This window comes from Cygnus olor, chromosome 3, assembly GCF_009769625.2.
Source record: "Cygnus olor isolate bCygOlo1 chromosome 3, bCygOlo1.pri.v2, whole genome shotgun sequence".
Classification (NCBI taxonomy): domain Eukaryota; kingdom Metazoa; phylum Chordata; class Aves; order Anseriformes; family Anatidae; genus Cygnus; species Cygnus olor.
The window spans coordinates 85,290,154-85,310,787 of NC_049171.1; the positions used below are offsets into that span (position 1 = coordinate 85,290,154).

The following is a 20,634-nucleotide window of genomic DNA, read 5'->3' on the forward strand; positions in this document are numbered from 1 at the left end:
CCAGTCATGGGAAGTTGCTCTCCATCCACCTACCAAGACGACAGTGACCCTAACAGGACTGTATAACAGAACAACAGCCTGTTCCCTTCAGTCCTAGCTCTTGTGGTTGACTACACAACCCTGATGCTGGACAAAATTTCTGGCTGATGTGCCAGAGTTCTCATACAATTTAGCAGGAAAAAAAATACAATGTATGCAGCAGAAATTTGCGAAGAATATAAGCTTGATTCAGGACTAGCTAATACCGTCTTCCCCCCAGGGGACCACTGAGGGCTACAATTCCTTCGCAGAGTACAAGTACGGCAAGTGTAGAGTCGGCGTAAGAGGGCATTGATCACACCTCCGTAGAAAATGCAGATAAAACGGTAAGTACCGGAGCAGATATGTAAAGGTAGTGAAAAGGATGTTTTTAAGCTTTTTTTCCCCTTCCCCCAACCCATTAGTTCAAACAGTGTCATGCTTGCTGTTGGCCCTTTGGTAGGAACAGGTTGTTTGCTTTTTGTTAAAGTATTAGTGGAATTGGTCAAGGTCATTAACCTGGGAATTTAAGCACAAAAGCTAAGAAGAAATGGGGACGGTGCTCCCTGATTCCGCTTCCCAGTGAACTGAAATCTGGCCGTTAGCCTTTCTAAAAGTAAACCAACTCAGTTCTGTGTCAAGCACAGGTTGGCTCATGTGAGTGAATTCTGGTGCCTGCCCAGGGAAACAGGAACATTAGAAACCCGGCAGGGGAATCAGTAAAGTTGAATCTGAATGCAGCGTGCGATGGAGACCTTTTGGGGGATTTTTAGACAAAAACTGCGTCTGGCTTCACAAAAGACAATATACAGAAAATTAGAAATGGAAGCTGATGCCTTGACTTTCAGCTTTGAATTTATTTATTTTTTTAATCTCGCTATAAATATACAAATATATCTGGATTAAAATGAGTCTGGACCTATTATGAATGTGTTGTACATGTTTTATTTTCACTGTAGATGAATGCTTTGTATCGAGATTGAAATGTCAAAGCTGATTAACATCTGTAATTGCCACAGAGAGCATAACAACACTGAAACACAGTTTTCTTCCCTTAATTGAACTTGCCATACTAAGATTTACTTCAGCAAAGCAGTTATGTCTGTTCTTAAATCGGTCCCTACCCAGCCAAACAACACAACATGTTTAACTTCAGGATAGATTTTGGTCCGTATTACTTTCAAAATTTGGAAGGGAGACCTCCCTCCCTTTCCCATTCATAACTTCCCCCAAGAGTTCTCTGACTAATGATATGCAGAAGAACAAGGAGGCAAAAATAGTAATAAATTGAAACGAAGCATAAATCAGAGCAGTACACAGCTGAAAAGGGAAATATGTAACTATTTAAAAAATAATACACCAAGTTAAAAGATGGAACCAAAGGTGATGAACATTTTGTTTTCCAGTGATTTATAAAGGAAAAATGCATTGTTTAGTCCTACTCCGTGCTACCAAATTGAAGAGACGTCAGCAGATTGCTCAGCGGTTAGCTGTTCTATGTATCTAGTCAGTTTATTAGCTTGAAAAGCAAATAGATGTAACAAGGTATCATTTAGAGGAAAAACAAATAGGTTATTTGAAGAAAGCCATATGTTATCTGTGAAAATGCAACCTGTGTTGCTTCTCCCCTGTGGCCCAGCAGATGCAGCAGTGAGAGAAGCGCGCAGGGAATGGCACTGCCAAGGGTTGCAGGCTCCACACATTCCCATCTCCGCGAGCCGGTGGAACTCCTGCACCTTCTGCCTCTTCAGAGACATTTTGGACGCTCGGCTCTTGCAGCTAATGGGCCCAGGGCAGGGAGAGGAGCGAGCGTGCTTTGTTGTGTGTTCAGACTCGCTAACAGGAGGTGGTTTTGTGCCCGAGCTGTGGCTGGTTTCCCCACAGTGGCACGGCAGCGGGTAGGTTATGCAGGCTGGGATTTCCAGAGTCTGCAGCCTGGCTGCTGCGTGTTCAGAAACAAGTGGGTGGCTCCTAGAAGCCGGAGCAGAAAGGCGGCAGGGCTGGTGTTCAGATGGAAGCACGCAAGCCTGGAGGTGCACCCTGTGCTCGTGTGCATCCCGTGGACCTGAAGCACCACTATTCATCCAAGTCAGCCCACCCGCTGCTGATTTCTGTAGGTTTTGGAACAGGGCCTCTTTGAGGCTGTGAAAGCCCTGGGTTTGGCGCTTCAGACTTAAGAGAGCCTGTTTCCGTGGGTGTATTTGCAGGCAATGTTTTAGTAAACTGAGTGTGGGGGTGAGCCCTAAACACTTATTTAGGGAAATAACTTTATGTTTGTCTCATAATTGTTAGAGGAGGATGATACGATTTGAGTGAGGCTACCCACCTGGTAGGAGTAAGGATTCGTGAGACCATTCTTTAAACTTGTGGTGGGTACGTGAACTCCCAAAGGTCAATTATATATAATTAATAATATAAATATATACTTTTCAGTGGATTTATGCCAGGGTAAATTTGATTCCATGTGTTTTTAAGCCTGTACTAAACTTTCCACTGCTTTTTTGGAGGTAGATTTTAGGACAAAGTCAGCTAAGGGCTCAAACCGAGACGATGAGGTAATTACACAGAGGCATCCACATTGCAGGATTTTATCCAAACCAAACCTGAACTCCTAATTCTTGTTCAGTTCTCCTACAATGGGGGTGAGGAAAGGAGACCATGAACTGAAAAAAAAAAAAAAAGGATGGAGGAAAAAAAAGCCTTTTAACTGTTTGTTCAAATAGATATTAGTTCCTCTTTCTGCAAGCATTTCTTGCAGAACGTGCAGATTGTGAATGGGCACATTCGCTAAGCAAGAGCAGCGTCAAAAGCAGTGAAAAATAATCATGGCAGTATACGCTTACGGTATTTCTCAGACAAATGCACTAGTCAACTCTCCTAGGACATTGCCTTCTTTGTAACCCAGTCAGATGATATGCAAATGTTCCAAACACCAGGCTGGTGAATAGAAACGAATATATTAAGTTTCCGTTTACAGACACAGAACATCCAAATGCTATAGGCAGTGATTTCAAACTGGGAAAAACTGGATGGGCTTTTAGAGTTATAAAACAGTCGTTCCAAATGCCCCTTTTCTATATGACAAGTACTGGTCTGTCTAGGATGAAAAGCAGGGTTTTTAACAGCACATAACAGTAGAAGCTATGTGTATTTCCTGCTATCATGTGGCTGTAAGAGGTAGCAATTTGTGAAGCGCAGCTGGCTTCAGCAGGGAAAGCTCTGAGCAGTGAAAACAAGCTCACCATCTGAGAGAGGGATGGGGGCTGTGAAGCGGATGCAGAACATTGATGAAACCCACAGGAAATCACTAATTATGAGAGTCACAGCAATTATAAAATGGGGCGCTTACGCTGTCCATTGGCAGTCGGGGCTATGCTGTCGTAAGGCTGTGCTACGCGGTCGCAGACTCAGTTGGGCATATACACAGATGTCTGTGCTTCTCTATAGTTAGATGCTGAAATGCAGAGCTGCTTTTGGGTGTGTGTTTTTACTCAGAGCTCTGCACGAAGAGAACATTTTGGGATGCTTCAGGAGCATCCATTAGTATAAAGTACGAGCGTGTCAATGCTTATAGCTGTTTGCTTTGTTTTGGCTGATGTTTTTCTGTGTTCTAGAATAAATTGATTTTAACTAATCCGTCTTCTGTTCTAATTTATGAAAAAGCAGCTCTGCTGGCTTAGAGCAGCAAATTAAATGGCACCAACCCTATTGGATGATATAAAGCTGAGCTCCTCTACAAAGAAGTATAATCGTTGCCCAGTGTCTGTGGTAATACCTAATATCCATCTGGTATTGCCTGCAGTTGGCTATTTTTAGGGCTGTTACTTCGATTGTGAGAAGCCTGCTGCACTTTAAAAGCTCTAGAGTACGACTCCTTGCTGTGCTAAACATCAGAAATCATGTTTATGGAGGCAAGCTCTGTGTTTATAGTGTTGGTGTGTGGGAGTCCCACTTCAGGAGGAAAAAGGAAACGAAGATTGCTCAGTTATCTTGTGCAGAGCTTTGGCAAGAACATCCTCTATTCATGGAATAGCCTTCATTAAAAAGTCCCAGGGTGTTTTTAGCATTCAAAACCAGTTAAAAGCAGAATCAACTATTAACTGCTGCAGTTTGGGTTTAAAGTAGTTCCAGATTTCAACAAGAAGCTTCAGGCTAATTATTTATCAAATAAGCTGTCTCCAGCGAGAACACAGACGTTGTTATAGACCCTACCAGCTGCTCTGTAGAAGGGGTTGATGCAAACTAGGGTGAAGTAAGCGGAAAGACTCCACCGGGCCTCAGTGGGTTTTAGGTCAGGCCCCAGGAGCGCGAGATGAAGGAAACGAACAGCGTGCGTTACACAGAGCACCGCGAATGACAAAGCACTAATCCTGCCCCATCTCTGAGCCGAGGACACGAATCCTTTGAATTTCTGTCGACGGTTCCCTTCGTCCACGTGGTCTGGTAAGTCATTTCAACCCCAGCGACTGCTCCTGACGGGGGGTGCGGCGTTAAGAACAGGCTGGACGCCCGTTCACGGGGGAGGATGGCGGGTGGTCTTCAACGGGGGGCTTCGGGCTGGGGGGGGCTCCGCACCGCTTTATGCGGTGTTCGTGCTGAGCGGGCAGAGCTCTGCCCACGGTGCACGAGCTGCCCGGTGCCGGGAGGCAGGAGCGGGGCACTCGGAGCCTTGGGGCCGGGGGCGAGGCCGCGGCGGCGGCCGGCGGGGCGCTGTGGCGGGGCAGGCCGAGCGTTTCCTGGGCAGGGCCGAAGGGCCGCCACCCACGCCCCGCCGAGGTGAGCCCGGAGCGGCCGGGAGGGGGCCGAGGGGCGGCCGCGGGGCCCCGCGGGGCGGGCGGGGGAGCTGGCGGCGGCGGCGGCGGCGGGAGGGGCCCGCGGAGGCGGCGATGCGGAGCGCCCCCCCCCCCGCCGCCGCCCCGCTAGCGGTTACGGGGCAGCGGCCGCCACGGGCGAGAAAAGTAACGGAAACTCTGGCGGGGCCCCGCGCGCATGCTCCGCGCTCCTGCTCGGCGAGGGGCGCGCCGGGCCTCGTAGTTCGCCTCCCCGCCGAGCCCCGCGTCGGAGAGGGGCGGCGGGACTACGGCTCCCGGCAGCCCCCGCGCCGCTAGCCGCGTCCCCCGGGCGGCTCCTGGCGTGTGCGGGGAGAGCCGCGGGGCCGCGCGGCGGGTGAGATGCGCGCGAGGCAGCGGCGGCCCCGGGGGCAGCCGGCGGCGGGCGGGGCCGCGCAGGTGAGGGCGGGGGCGCGGGGGGCGCGCGGCGCGGCCGTTAGGGCCCGGGGGGCGGCGGCGGGGCCGGGAAGCGGGCCGGGAAGGGCGGCGGCGGAAAGGTCCTGCCGCGGGGGGGGCGCCGCCACCCTGCCTCCGGGAGCGAGGGAGGGAAACGGCCGAGGAAAAGGGGGGAAATGGGCATCTGCCGGCGGGGCTGCGGGGCTGAGGAGGGAGCCTGAGCGCTGCCCGTATTCTTCCTGTTTGCGCGTGGCCTTCGTCTGCACCGCGCTGAGTGCCGCCTTCGAGGCACAAGGTGCCTCTGCAGGTGTCTGTGCCGGCGGGCCAGAGACTCTTGCGTATTTGTAGGCGTTGCTCTGTAGGTACCGGTGCTGAGGGTCCAGAAGGTAGCGGTTTGTTCTCTCCTCTGGAGCCCCTGCCAGGAGTTTTTGTCAGAATCAAGACCTTGTTTCCTTCCTTGCAGTCCTGTAACCCCGCTTCTTTACCTTCCTCATAGGATGCAACGGCAGAGAGCTTTTGAGCTACGGTGCTGGTAAACCTGAGGTGTGCCTAGTCTATTAACCGGACTCCTTAACTGATTGCCAGCCATATTTCTAGTAAAGATAGCTTATACTGCATGTGACAAACTGGCATTCCTTTTCTAAAATATCTTTCCTTTTAATCCTAGTAATACTTTCTCTGTTTTTTTCTGTACGTAAGGGAATGAAAAATGTCCAAGCTTATTGATGTCGGCATCCCATGTGGTTCCGCGCTCCTTTAACCAACATAGCGACACGTAGTATCGGTGTGCTCAGACTGCTTCCTTATACAGGTAGCTCTTTCGGTGGAAGGCGTTGCATGGGGCATCTGAAAATGTCTATTTTCTAGCATTTCCGATGCATTTGGCCAGAATAAAATTAATAAGCATGATTCACAGTTCTGGTGCTATCCAAAATGGTAATCAACCTATTTTGACTCAGCTCTGTAGAAATAAATGAGAACAGACAGTGGTTTAAAATAAGTAACATGAGTTAGCTGTAAAGGGTAAACATAATGGGATGCTTTGATGTATTTAGACTGTTGATCCTATAACTAAAAACCATTGCCAAAGTTACGAAGTGCGAGTCTGACTTCCTTCATTCTATACTACCAGAGATGACTTGGGTCTGGATAGAGCTGCTCGGTACTGTTTGGAAACTCTCCGTAGTTGGAGTGGACAATGTGCTTGAGCATTTGTCTTTCCTTCCAAATGCTTGAAATACTGAATCAGATAGTGCACCAGCTTGTAACAAGTAGTTTGAATCTCTGCTCATGAAACTCAAAAAAAAATAATCCAGAATGCAGTAATGAAATGATTTATTTTAAAAGGTTGTGGCAGGCTTTCTTTTTTATCAGATGCGTAAGCACTAAATTATTTTTTTCCAAAGGAACTGATGCTCTATTGTATGCTGTCTATTTTCGTCCAGTTAAGAGTTTGTGCAGGATGTTTTTAAGTTGCTTTGAATAAAATGTATCCTGAGTACATTCTATATAGAAGGTTTTTGAGTCTTGGCATTACGTTTTTTGGAAGTTTCAGTGTATTTAATAAAATTCCTTCTCTACCCGCCAGCTTTTCAGCCTACACCTGCAGAGCAGACCTATGGTCTATTCCCTTCTTTTTTATTTTTATTTTTTTTCCTGTTATCAACTGAAGAGCTTTGCTTTGCTAAATTACTGATAATTTAAAGTTATGTTCATGTATTGGCCAGCGTTAGGTCTGATTTGCATATCGTACAGTAGGAAAACACTTAAATTCAAGTTATACTTATAAAATGTTACCAATTTACCCCATATTTGAGTGCAAGGAATTGGTGATCCTGCTGCTTCAGAGGAACGTTTATGGCCTCGCTGTGCAACTCCTTGCATTTCACATGAAATAACTGTATCTCTTTCCCTACAGGCAGAGTACAACGTTTCAAAATGCTGGAGGTTATCTGGGTGAACCTAGAGATTATGTTTAATGCGATCGCGTCTTCAGAAATTCTGCTCCTGCGTTTCATGAGCTGAACTATTTCACAAAGATGAAATCAGATACCTTCGCGGATCTCCAGGTTAACAATGTCCTGTGAATTCAGAGATTTTCTGAAGGAGGAGTAGATTCATCATATACATGGACTTCGTTTGTTGCCCAAGGATACAGTTTTCCCTTTTTTCATTCTGAAAAGCTGTCTACATGAAGATGAGTTTGCATCCAAGATACAGTCTGGGGAATTAGGTGAAAAAGGACACTGTTAATGAGTTTACCAACATTTATTTCCATTGGTGTTTCCAGATTTTTTTTGGTTGTTGTTTTTAATACAGAAATGAAGGACAAGTATAAAACAGCAGAGCTGATGTATTTCTCTGAGGCCTTTATGTAAGCCTCTGTTGTCTGGACCTGGTGCTAAAGGAAAAGCAATCTGCTTTTGATCAGCTGATTGTGACTGTGGAACAGAACCTTTAATTTAAAGTAACTTCCAGCTGAAATTATTTTACTCTCTGGCTTGCACAGAATGAAAGGGAAAATTAACATGTTTTACTGGTCAGGGGCTTTTTACTGAACTAAGAAAGGGAAAGTTAGGTTTTCCTAACTTCTAATTTAAAACCAAGAACTGACAACATTTTTCTTAGAATTTGACTACTAGGCAGATCTCGACAGTTTAAAGCAAGTCAGATGTCAGCAAACGACTCTTCTCCCCCATCCTTACAGAAGTTTTCCCCACCCACATGTCATGCTGCTGCACAACAAACCCCAACGTTGTCTTCAAGTCCCCAGTCGGGGCTCTCCAGTCGGCTCTCCAATGGCAGTTTCAGCACGCAGAGCCTCACAAACTCCAGGGGCTCTGTGCACGGGGTCTCATTCCTTCTGCAGATCGGTCTCACTCGAGAGACTGTCACCATTGAAGCTCAGGACCTGTCCCTCTCTGCTGTTAAAGACCTCGTGTGCTCTATAGTTTACCAGAAGGTATGGAATGACAGCACCGTGTTCTGCTGTTGGCGGTGTTTTATTTTTTTTTCGAACAAACTGCTAGGAGTACCAAGGTGTAATTGGAATGTGCTGAGAAGTTTGGTACAGGGACAGAGATCCATGGCAGGTGTTTGCGGTTACACACAAATTTAGCTGACTCCCGAGACAGAAGCTTTTACTTTAAAAGGAATAAACCCTCCTGTTACCTTCTTGCTTGTGAAATCTAATAAAAGAAGGTGTAGTAGTAAACTTCTTGCAAGGATTAGTTTTCACAATATGGCAAGTGTTTTTTCTTTTCCATGATTGTCACCGGTGTCTTGGGTTTTTCCTTGCTTCAGTTTGTGCTTACTACTGCTGCCAGCGGATGGTCCTGGTACAGTATAGCCAGCTGTAACCTAAGGACCAATTGTGGCTACAGAAGTACACTGCAAGCCTGCGGACTTGCATGATGCTAGCTTTTACTTTTGTTTCTACTTAATAATTAAAAAAAACCCACTAAACAGCTAATGTTGTATGATTTTTTTTCCATATATGGAGCACATGCTCTCCTCTTTTATGAGAGGACTATTATCAGCGTCATTTCTTTGTTCTAAGACAGTTGACCAAAACGTATAAACGTCTTAGGGTACTTTTAAGATGTATCTTGATCAGGCTGTTGCAGTGTTTTGACTCTCTGGGGAGGAAATGCCATCTATCATGTTGTTTTTATATCCAAGTTTTATCCGTATATTTACGTTAGGCTAGGTACTACTAACCAGCCTGAAAAGTAGTTAACGGTGTTTAATGTAAATAAGAAATAATTACTCTTTTCCCTCAAGGAAGTCGAAGGTAGATAATTTCGTCGGGAATTGCTTTCTTCATGTCTTTCATTGTAGTGGTTGGTATTTTTTGTTAATTAGTTTTATTAGATGGTTCTTTTTCACTTAATAGCTTGAGAGAAAGTAAATGCAAATGTTATATAAACTCTCCTTTGCATATGCTTGCATATCTTTTTCCCCATCTCACAACTTATTGTGTCTTCCATATGTTTACAAATTAGTTGGCAAGCAAGCTGATTTCATAATAGCTTTATGGGCTACCACAATGTACTTCAGCGTGTTAGTTCCTTTCTAAACAGACAAATTATTTGGGTCAACCTTTTTTTTTTTTCATACCATGTGTGTTAGGTGTACTTTTTTGCAGCCATTTTAGGGGCCGCTTTTTCTTTCTGTATCAACTTCTTCTCTTTGCATCTGCATATTTCCTGTCTTCTATCTTGAAAGATGAAAACAAATATATTCACACTTATTTCTGTTTTCCCTTTCTATTGTCTAAGCAGACTCAGCTAAAAGTTTAGCTCAAGTTCTTGTTATAGCTTAAGAAACTTCCTACATGCTGAGCCTAACCTACTGCAAAAGGATTTCAGGATCACAGTTTACCTCTTTCCATCTGGCTTTGATTCAGTGCACGTTCTCCTGCAGCTGATGCTACCAGAAAATGACTGTATAATGAGCGCATGCTTGCCTGCAGCAAACTGATCAGGAAATGTGCGTGGGGTAACAACCTTATGTGTAGCGGGTTCATCTTTCATGAGGAGCTCTGCAGCCAGTGCACAAGTGGCAATATCCTCCCTGTATTTGATAGTAATGTGCCCTGCCTGGATTTTGTTCTTTGATCTGGTGGCTGTTGCAAGCATCTAAAATAAATTAATATTAATATATAAACCTCATATTTATGTAAGAAGTTGTAAACCATGTTCTTTTATGTACTGCCATGCATATGGCTGCCTATTTTTTCCAGTTGCAAGCTTGAAGCTGTTGGGCATGCCTTTAGAATTTGGCAGCATTAAAGCTTCCCTTTTCTCTGGCATTCTGCGGCTGGCTCAGACTGTCTTCTCTTGACCAGTTCCTGGTTGTCAGCTTTAGGAAACTATAGGGTTTGTTCTTGTTAGCGGTATCTATATATTGTTGCACTTCTTTAATGAAAAAGGAGGTATATTTTTTATACTTGGAATTGTTCATAGCTTGTCTTCTTATTTGAATGCTATCTTAACTCTACTAGAATTAAGTGGAATTTTTCTTACTTATTTCTAATAGTGCTTTCAAATCGTATTTCAGACTTGTATGTCTCTTTATACCTTGAACAAAAATGTTTGAGGGAGATGTGACCATCCTCAGTTGCTTGGGAGCTTGAATTATGTGCCTAGCATTATTTGAGGCTACAACTACAATATCAAAAATGTTGATTAGGACTTGCAGCTGATCTCTGAGCGGGCTATTTTGACCTTTGTAAAAGTAATTACAGCATCCTCAGAAGTCTTCAGAAAAATGACTTATGCCTTTTCTTTCTTTTTTTTTTTTTTTTTCCCAGGGGAAATTAATCAACTGGGGAAAAAAATCTTGCAAAAGCCTGTGTCGGGGAGCAGTTGAGTTAGGAAATAAGTACTGTGTCTACCTAATGCCTTTTCATAGCATTTATTGTTAGGAAATCAGTACTGCGTTTACTTAATGCCTTTTCCTAGCATTTATTGTCAGTCTTTCTGTAGTACTGATGATCAGTGGTGCTTCCTGTTTCAGATGCTGCTGTTCAGTGCAGCTTGTTCAGGTTTTGCAGAAGGGTATTTAAAAGTAGCATCAGCAGAACTGAAACTAAAGAAGCAGCAGACACATATGCAGGGAGAGGGAGATGGGTAATGCAAACGTTTGATGTGTCTCTCAACTTTGTTAAAAATGTTCTAAACATCAGGAGAGGAGCAAAAAAGACTTTTTCAAGTTTAAAGTTAAATTTGGGGAGGGCTGTGTGAATGGTATTGTGTATTAGAATGCCTAAAAGAAGTCTTCAGGGAAAAAAGTCAACTGTAAACTTGGTAGGGATGCTTGTGAAGATTCTTCTGTCTAGTCTTGATCTCTTTTCTCTGTTCATTCCTTACCTAGATTGCTGCAAGTTGAAGCATCAGGCATACAGTCCTCAGGGAGAGTCTGCAAAGGAAGCAAAGCAAGAACAGATGGGAAGAGAGCGTGTGTTTAGATGCAGACAAATGTGTCTTTAGCATAAGTTGTAGATGGACAGTGTATGTCGTGCACAGTGATCAGATATTAGAGAGACAAGTTCTTAATCTTGTCTTTACATACTGTTTCTTTGTTCTAGACAAGTAGAACATGGGCCTTACTAGTTTAAGACTAGAAAAACCACTACATGCGGTGATGCCCTGCTGTCTGCAAACAGAATTATGTAGGACAGCATATGGTGCTAAAAGTGCTTTATTCTAGCTCATTTCTTTTGTCCTGCTTGAAGTAATAGCTACAAATGAAAGACATTTGATTGTTCTGTGTTATTACTTGTACAGCATCAGTATCTGCAGGATATCTTGTGACCTTTTTCTTAAACTTGTGCATCTTTACTTTCATGACTCTGAAACTTCCCTTTTTCACTTTTCTTTCCATGTTGTTTTTTCGTCATCTTCCTCTCTATATGCAGAGTCTTTAAGGTGTCATTGTTTACCTTAAATCTCTCCTCTCAACAATATTTATGCTTTCTTACTAATATTAATTCCCTGATTGTTTCCTGCATTCTGTTGCTTTGACTTGCCTGAATTCCGTCCTTAATCTGTTAATAGCTACTTAGGCAGGTGCCTAACGTGTACTCATATTTATTTCTTCCACCTCTGAATTGTGTAAGGTGTTGAGAATGCAGTTGCTGCAAGTATAGTTGTGTTCAAAAGGAGTTAAATTTTGCATATTACACCTGCTTGTGACTCTTTCTACTGTTTCTATGGTTTCAGACTTTAGTTGCTTTTATAAATGTCATAGTTCTGGTACACAGTGTTCCCTGGTCAATAATTTGAATGATCTGTATTGAATATGATCCTGGCAGTATGTTCGTACTTTTTTGATAGCTCTGCCTATCATTCTAATTAGAGTGGTTGGGATTTAATTTCTGATAACTGGAACATGACTGAAGTCCTTGGGTTCTTCAGAAAACGAGCCAGTTTTCTGTGAAGATGAAGTATACTTGAAGGAGGCAAGCAAAAACTGGAGAGATGTGTCCAACCGTTTTGCTTTGATAATGAAATAAGCCTGACAGGAAAAACACAAATAATGCTGTAGACTCTTCTAACCGAGTGACGGTTAATTGTATACTTGTATTATTGATATACCTAAGAACTTCGGTTTTAGTGGGGCCGAACGACAGTAGTTCGGATAGGTGGCTCTTCTGTAATGGCTGCTGAAGAGGGGAAAAAAAGAGTGTTCATTTTAGAATACTAAAAATTATGTTGTGAAAAGACCAAAACATGTGGTATGAGTATGAGCTGTTTTCTGAAGGTTTGGACACTGTCGTAGTAATGGGGAACTCTCTAACCTGTTTGTGGCAGAGGCGTTGACTTGGAGCTAAATGTGATTTCTAAACTGCTAACAGATGTTATATTAATAAAATACTGAGAAGTAAAAGAATCCTATTACAAGGATCATATTACAATTGATCTGTATTACTACGAGAGTTGCAGAGATCCGTTTTTTAGTAATTTGGTGTAATAGGTATCAGTACTTTAACCTTTTTTTCCCCCCAGGTTAAGCTTGTATTATTAGTTCATGGTGCTTATTTTTGAATGGGTCTAAAATTAATCCAAATCTTGCTTCGTAATCAGGCTGCGCTTGAATGTTTTTTTTCCCTGTTGGTCTGCCTTCTTGACTTGCCATCTGCTTTCTCTGTACGAGCTAAACAAGTCAGCAGTGTAATAGAGCTGGGGCACGAGAAGCCAACAGGCCTTGAGGAAAATGGGAGCTGGGGGAGTACAGGGGCACGGAGATGGTATGTGCAGGGCAGGTGAGCATCTGCGGCGTGGTAATAGGTTTGTGTGCTGGAAAACCTAGCCAAGCAGTAGTCCAAGTATGTCTGTATTGAGGCATCTGGCGAGGGAAAGATCTCCTACAACATGGCTGGAGCTCAGTTCTCTGTGCGATAATGTGATTTGGCCCATGACTTGAAAGAGTGGGAGTGGATAGCTGCATAGGGATGCGGGAGAAGAGATGGGAGTGATTTCAGTGAAGGAAGAGACTTTCCAAGGTAATGGGTGTTTTTGCACCATTAGACTTTGGGATTAACTTCCAGCGGTTTGAAGCATTTGTTTTGAGTTATGACGGGTCATGAGATATTGGACCTTGAAACAATATCCGCCTACGCTTTTCCCTAGTGTGAATTTTTGGCGACTGGTCCAGAACTTTGTAAAGTAAGTCCTGGAACTTGAACTAGAAGGATCTTTCGGTTACTGCCAAGCTAGAAAGAAACCCCAGTTGTGTTTTGCTCCAGCAATACTGGCCGCTGGATGTTGCATTCTGAGGAAAAAGAACGGTGTACCGGTGCGCATCAGGGAAAAGCAGGCATGTGGTAATACTTTGAGCACTCTAGATAAGCCAGTTTTTTTCCTCGATATAACTGTAGTAATGCAGTAGTAGTGTTACTTGTGCTAGCACCACCCCAGTACAAGGATTACGTGTGTTCTTTATGTGAGTTAATAATGGTGTACCAGAGATGAATTTGGCACAATCCATCGCATACGTAGACTTCCCGCAAGTGATTTCCTGTAGTTAGATGCTCTTTTGGAACTGTTAACACTGGGAACAGTCTCCTTTTTGCTTTTAGGAAACAAAGTGGTATGGGGATTTAGCAGTTTATGTGTTCTGAGTGACTGCGCAGATAGTTTGGGCTTTTAGGCAGGAAAGTAATAGCTATATAATCCAGTAAGATAAAACAAGCTTTAAAAAATTCCACTTTGAATTTTGTTTTCAAGTTTACATTAGGAGCTCTTAACACTTCAAAGGAGCTGGATAGTGTATCTCCTTAACAGCTTCATGTAGCCTAGCATAAGGACAGCTATAAAAGCTCTACTTCACTGCAGTACAAGAGAGAAAAACCTGGTGGTGTACAATGTGAGCATAGTTTAAGCTTTGCCTAAGAATCCCGTTACAAGGTACCGCCTGAAGCAAACAAACAACCACCACAACCAAAACCGTGTGTCAATCACCAAGGTTATTGCTGGCCAGCACTCCACATGTATCCTTCTGGCGAAGGTGCTGTTGAGGAGGGTTGCGTTCCCGGCCGTGGCGTGGGGCGGAGGAGCCAGCAAGAAATTAAGGAATATTTTTATCGGAAGAAGGAGACTTAAACCTGTGAAGTATCACAGGGGCTATTTAAAATCTGTGATTTGTAGGTGGTGTTGTGAACCGAGTACAAAGAGGCAATAGTTCATACTATTTCTCTGAGTCATCAGTTAGTTGTCCGTCCTGGCAGCTGCAGTTAACTACCAGCATCAGTAAGGAGTGGTTATCTGCAGGCAGATAGCATATTCTTGTTGACTTTCTCTCCCTTTTGTTGGGATTAAGTTATTCAGCAACATAATGCAATAGATATGCTATAATTAGACGTTATCTTGAGGATTAAATGAATTGTAGCATTGATGTGATAGCTTTCTCTTGTTGATACTATCATTAAGTCTGATACCCAGCTAAACAGCATGTATAGGATCAAGGAATAAAACCTCACAGCACATATTCAAAAACTGTAAATACATCTTGCTTTCTTGTTAATTGAGGCACAGAGCCCTTTTTACTCATTTACTGGAGATCCAGATTAACATTTTTTTTTCCTGTTAATGGGGCTGGAGGAAAATCTGTAGTGATTTAGTGTAAGGGGCCATTGGAGCCCATGCAGCAGTTGGAGAGTGAGCAAGTCCTTTACTTTCTTGTAAGAAATGGAAAACAGCCCCTCAAGGGCTCTGCATCCCACAGAACACTGTTGTGAATATTTGATGTAAATGTGCAGGGCGTGCACACCAAAACAGAGAAGGCCAAATTAATGTTTTGGATAAAATTGCTACCGGAAAGAGGAAATTATTTTCTCTCTGAGTGGGAAGGGAGTGTGAAAACAATGGCCATGACGGATACCTTCATTACGTCTTTGATTTGGTAGAAATGAGTCTTTTGACTACTTTAGCTAAGGACAATTGACATACCACAGGCTTCAAGCAGTTTAGACCCTCTTACTTACGACGCCAGTCCTAAATTACCAAGCTGTAGTCTGTTTATTACCTAATCAATTGAAAATTTGTTGTGTGCTATTCTATATTTTTTCCGCACATTCTTCCTGTCTTCTGTCAAGCCCTTCTGTGTGTTTATTCACGCCTCGAGTTTGAGTTCTGGTCCAAACAAAAGGCCAGAGAAGCTGGTTGATGGCTGTTCATTGCTCTCACGCTTCTATTCCTGCTCTTTTTCTCTGTGAACTGTCTGTTAACTTTTAAACTTCGCAGTTTAATATATATTAATCACATTCGACAACGTTATAAAGAGTGGAGAAAATACAGAATAAGAGTCATTTTAGTGGAATGTCATGGAAATATGGCATGTTATGTAGCATATCTATTCCCTGTATGAATTGGGAATATTACCTTCTGCCCTTGGAATGAACTGAGTTCTCCTTTTCTTGCATCTGCAAATCTAAACTGTTGTGGAACATCAGCACAGAGCCTCTTTGGCTTGTCCCTCAATGGAAGAGTGGCAGGTGCTGCAGGAGCATCTGGAGCTGACTGCCTGGCTGATCACAGTGTCTGTGAAATAAGGGTTGCAGGTGGTGATAAGCTGACTTAGAGAGATCTGCGTCGGCTTTCAGGTGCCAGACTGATTACGTATGTCTGAGAGATAAAAAGCCCAAGCATTTTTCCATTTCAGGCTTGCAGAAGTGTCACTGTTGGTTAGCAAAGAGGGAGGGAGGCAGGGAAAAAGTTGTTATCAGTGGGTTTTGTTGTTTTATTTTTTTTTATCGTTTAATGCTGCATTTCGGTTCAGAAAATGCCTCAGTTCCTCAAAAATGTCAAGCAGATAATATTTTTTCCCCCGTGGAACACTTAAAACACTCAAGTTCTGTAGCTGTTATTAAAAAAAAAATCATTTTGTGGATAGGATTAACAAAGCATGTGTTAATTTAGATTTTGCTTTCTATTGCAGTTCCCAGAGTGTGGTTTCTTTGGCATGTATGACAAAATTCTCCTCTTCCGGCATGACCTGAACTCAGATAATATTTTGCAACGGATTACATCAGCAGAAGAGATACATGAGGGAGATCTGGTTGAGGTTGTTCTCTCTGGTAGGTATTGTTAACAGTGGAACAGCACTTACTTCAGTTGCTTAAAAGAAAACAGGGTTTTATGGAATATTAGTATCATGCATGCCTTGAGCTCTTTTGGCTAAGCAGTCTCACACAGGGTCACCGTTTTGGGGTAGAGATTTCCAAGAAAATCGACACAGTACTGATGCTTCAGTACTGAGTTTTGTTATTGTTTTCATGTTTTAATCTTCTTCAGATTTATTAATTATTGAAATTGAAATGCAGGTACGATTCAGGATTTGCTTTTCCAACCATGTTCTTGGTCTTCTTTTGCTTAGATTTGTCATCATTCCGTAGCTTTTGCATTGACAGTTCATATCACTAAAATGTTTCATACAAATATAGTTGCTGAATCATACCTATAGGGACAGTCTTAATGGTTTTCGTATTGTTTGAAAACAATTTCTTTTAAACGATAAAGTCTCTAGCACTGGCGGTATTAACCTGTAGTTCTCTTCAGTAACATCAATGAAGCAAACCCTGACAGACTTGGGTTGTATGTGTATCGGAAATACCTTGTTGAAGTCAACCAGAAGTCAGATGCAGACTGGTAGCTAGTTAAGCTACAAATGACAGCTGGACTAGTATTGAGCGGTGCTTTCAGGCTTTGAAGATGAAGTGCCAGACTGAGGCTGTGCTCTAGAAAGAGATGTCTTGGCTGTCATGGGGTTAGATTTGTTACTTGGGTCGATAAAGAATGACTTCCAGAGTTAGAAGGCTGAGTTCCTTGGCTGCATTTCAGGGCCTAGGCATGTTTAGCGTGTTTAGTAATTGATCGTCTTGGTTTGAGCTTTTCATTGCTTCTGGTTAGTGGCACATTGGGAAAACTTGTGTGTGTTTCTTCTTGACAGTCTGACAGTTTCCTTGTAAACAGAGACAGATCACCAGAAATTGAGGCATTTTGAGGACATAAATCTCTTTCAATAGGGTTTTTAAAACTGAGACATGGGAATCTGAGTATGAAGCATTAGTGTATATTTTAGTCAAAGAATAAAAGACATCGGGGTAAGGTAATGTTAGCATAAATTCCATTTTTTTTTTATGTTACAAAGAAACAGGACAAAAACAGTACAACGGGACAAAATATATTTGTGTTTGTTTAAGAAAAAGAACAGGACTAGTGAAGTTTCCAGTGTTCCACAGACACTATCCGCAGTTCTGTTTTGACACACATCAAGTTCATTCTAATAAACTTTTATTGAAAAAATCCTTTACAAGATGAAAGAACCTGTGGAACTATCCTTTGTTTGAAAATGATGTAGGTTACAAAACAACTTGAAAATTAAGTTGTTTCATCGATTGTTTACCTTTAACAAAGCTTGTTGTATTTTTCCTTCTTGACTTACTGAGGTTTTCAACATGAAAGGAAAAAAAACAACCTGATGATTGCAGATTTTATTGTGACTCATACTGTTGATTGGTTGTGGCCGTTAGCCTGCAAAGTCCACAGGATTTTTTTCCTCAATAAAAAAGCTTACTGAAAACTATGTAATCTTCTGAATGCATTTTTAAATGGTATACAGTATAATGCTGATGTCTAAATGGCTTATTAGTGTTCTTTGAATCTGCCATTTAAAAAACAATCTATTCTTTTCATAAATCCTTGTTGATCTTATGGCAAGAACCGTAACTTACTGCAATATTTTAAAAGCTTTGGCTACAGTTGAAGATTTCCAGATTCGTCCTCATGCACTTTATGTGCATTCCTACAAGGCTCCTACTTTTTGCGACTACTGCGGAGAGATGCTTTGGGGTTTGGTACGACAAGGGCTGAAATGTGAAGGTAAGTCTGATTTTTGCTGTATTTTTGTTATGTATATTTGTAACATGCAGAGGAAGAAATTGCATCTTGTTCAATATGGAAACAGGTAGCATTGGAAATCTTCCTGCCTCAGGAAACCTGAGTTCTGATCTTGGCTTTAACACATGTTGTGTGACACTGGGCAAACAAACGGTTTAACAACTGTTCTTGTCTCACTTTGAAATAATAGCTAGCTGACAAATGCGTGTTCCTTGCACAAGGAGCATGTACTTTGGAGAGACTCCTGAAGGGGAATCCCATTGCTTATGGCCTTCGTCCAGCTGGCTGCAGAGTGTTCTGCAGCCTGCTGACAGGTACCAACCCTGCCTGCTCGCTGGCTGCTCCTTGGCTCCTCTGCTCCATAGCGAGGGAGTGGTGAAAGCCTCCTGCTGGGAGAAGAAGTGAGGAGGGAGATCAGCTGCCTCAGAGTCTTGTACCTTGTTTCTAGAGCTGGGCTTACCGGAAAACAGTATTCAAGCATGCTGTGCAAAAACTGCTGTTTCTGTGAATTGCATCAGGAACACTAAAATAAGAGAATTTAACAGAACAATCTGTTTCTGTCTTCACCATTCTTTTGGGTCTACTTTTAAAGATCCCCTTTATCAAAAACAGTTTGTTACTATTTTTGTTACTTTTTAAAATTTTTGTCTGTAAAAACGTCTCTTTCAGGTTGCGGGTTAAACTACCATAAGCGATGTGCCTTCAAGATTCCAAATAACTGTAGTGGAGTGAGGAAGAGGCGTCTGTCTAATGTGTCTTTACCAGGAGCAGGGCTTTCAGTTCCAAGGCCAGCACAAGCTGAATACACAGCCTCTGCCTCTGAAGAAGTACGTAATGTGAAAGGGGAAACCATTTCTGGCTTTAAACCTTTTAACATCTGGGGAACTAGTTGATGTTTTAAGTGGTTGAAAATGAGTAGGAGAGAGTTGAGCTTGACCGTTATGATTGGTTTTAGTTAATTTTTAAATCTCTGGTGAGTCTTAGACTGTGACATTTACAGATAATGCTATTACTGTGAGAAATGAAACTGGAAGGAAGTGATAACTTATGTATAATTTTGTCATTAGTCTGTCACTTGTGGTTATGTGAACTATGAGAACCTTGATTTTGGGAGTGATAAAATACCTTGCCTTCATTGTAATACAAGTTCATTCTGTAATTATTGTATCATTGTAGAATAGTTGTTTGGCTAGCTCAGTACAAACTGTTAGTTTTTATGTTGGGAGAGTAGAGAATGTTCCTGATATGCTGTTAAACTTTTCACAGAGATAATCTGAAAAACCAGCCCGTATCTAGGAGGGTGCAGGAGATGCAGGGCTTGTGGTAAAACCATCATCTGTAACAATTCTTTGTTATAATGGGTGCTATGATTGCTGAGACATTACTGGATATACTCATAAGACAGGGAGGACATGGGGGAATGGTTTTAAATGAAAAGAGGGGAGATTTAGATTAGAGGTTAGGATGAAATTCTTCACTCAGAGGGTGATGAGGCACTTGAACAGGTTGCCCAGGGAAGCTGTGGATGTCCCATCCCTGGAGGTGTTCAAGACCAGGTTGGATGAGGCCCTGGGCAACCTGATCTAGTGGGTGACGTCTGTGCCCATGGCAGGGGGTTGGAACTGGGTGATCTTTAAGGTCCCTTCCAACCCGAGCTGTTCTGTGATTCTATGACAGGACAGATGGTTATTGGATCCACTTTCATTGCAGCTTTTACCAAGGGGTAAAAAGAGTGCTTTTGACACTTAGTCTTTCCCACTTATCTAAGTTTCTATTACTTTACAGTATAACTATTATGTTCTTGTCGTAGTTTAAAATATAATTTATTTAGGTTGTCTAGTTCAAGAACGTATTTTTTTTATTTAGCTCTGAGCTAAGAAGTCTAATTTTGAGTCATAAAATATATTGATTCTGCTGTTTATGACTATTGGTAAGATTTTTTTCAGTGAACATAAAATAGTATTTCTCCTCTCATGGAATTTCCTAGTGTTTGACTTCTGCATACCTATTTAGTACCTTTTCAATAACTTTCTTTGCTATCTGGCTTCTAATATTGGCTTAGATTATCGGTAATATATTATGGTAATTACTGTTAATTTTCCAGCAATCTTACTTCATGTGTAGGGCCACATTTTCCTCTACATTTTTTTTGTAGATCTAGATAACTATAAGTTTATCCTGCTTGAAAGTTCAGTAAGATATTGAGTATTTGTTTGTTTGACTTTCCAAAATATTTTTAAAAATTTTTTAAATATTTTTACCTAACTTAATAAGCTATCCAGGCACGAAGTACTTTGCTTTTGAAAACTGGTAATGTGAGGTAATTGTAGTTTTCTAGTTTGCCTACCTCCAGAGTTTTCCATTTAATCCCCGATTTGGGGGTCTGTATATGCTATCTGTGAACGTCGCCAGGTTGCTCTAATAAAAAAAAAAAAAGTCATAAGAATGAATTTTGGCCTTGTTTGTTGGCATTTTAGGTCCTGTGGAAA

General features: G+C 42.2%; 1 protein-coding gene across 5 annotated transcripts in view; it reads left to right on the forward strand.

The window, feature by feature from the left end:
* PRKD3 (protein kinase D3) overlaps positions 1 to 20,634 on the forward strand; it is a 47,570-nt gene that overhangs the window by 2,327 nt on the left and 24,609 nt on the right. The window contains exons 2-7 of one of the 5 annotated variants that reach the window (XM_040551927.1): positions 260 to 365; positions 1,661 to 4,461; positions 7,162 to 8,205; positions 16,185 to 16,323; positions 17,996 to 18,127; positions 18,815 to 18,972. In XM_040551927.1, the coding sequence (XP_040407861.1) occupies positions 7,915 to 8,205; positions 16,185 to 16,323; positions 17,996 to 18,127; positions 18,815 to 18,972 (720 nt within the window). In that variant the 5' untranslated portion in view covers positions 260 to 365; positions 1,661 to 4,461; positions 7,162 to 7,914. Of the gene's footprint in view, positions 1 to 259; positions 366 to 1,657; positions 4,462 to 5,015; positions 5,247 to 5,942; positions 6,055 to 7,161; positions 8,206 to 16,184; positions 16,324 to 17,995; positions 18,128 to 18,814; positions 18,973 to 20,634 lie in introns of those variants that run through there. The other 4 variants (XM_040551926.1, XM_040551923.1, XM_040551928.1 and 1 more) reach the window with 4 other exon arrangements.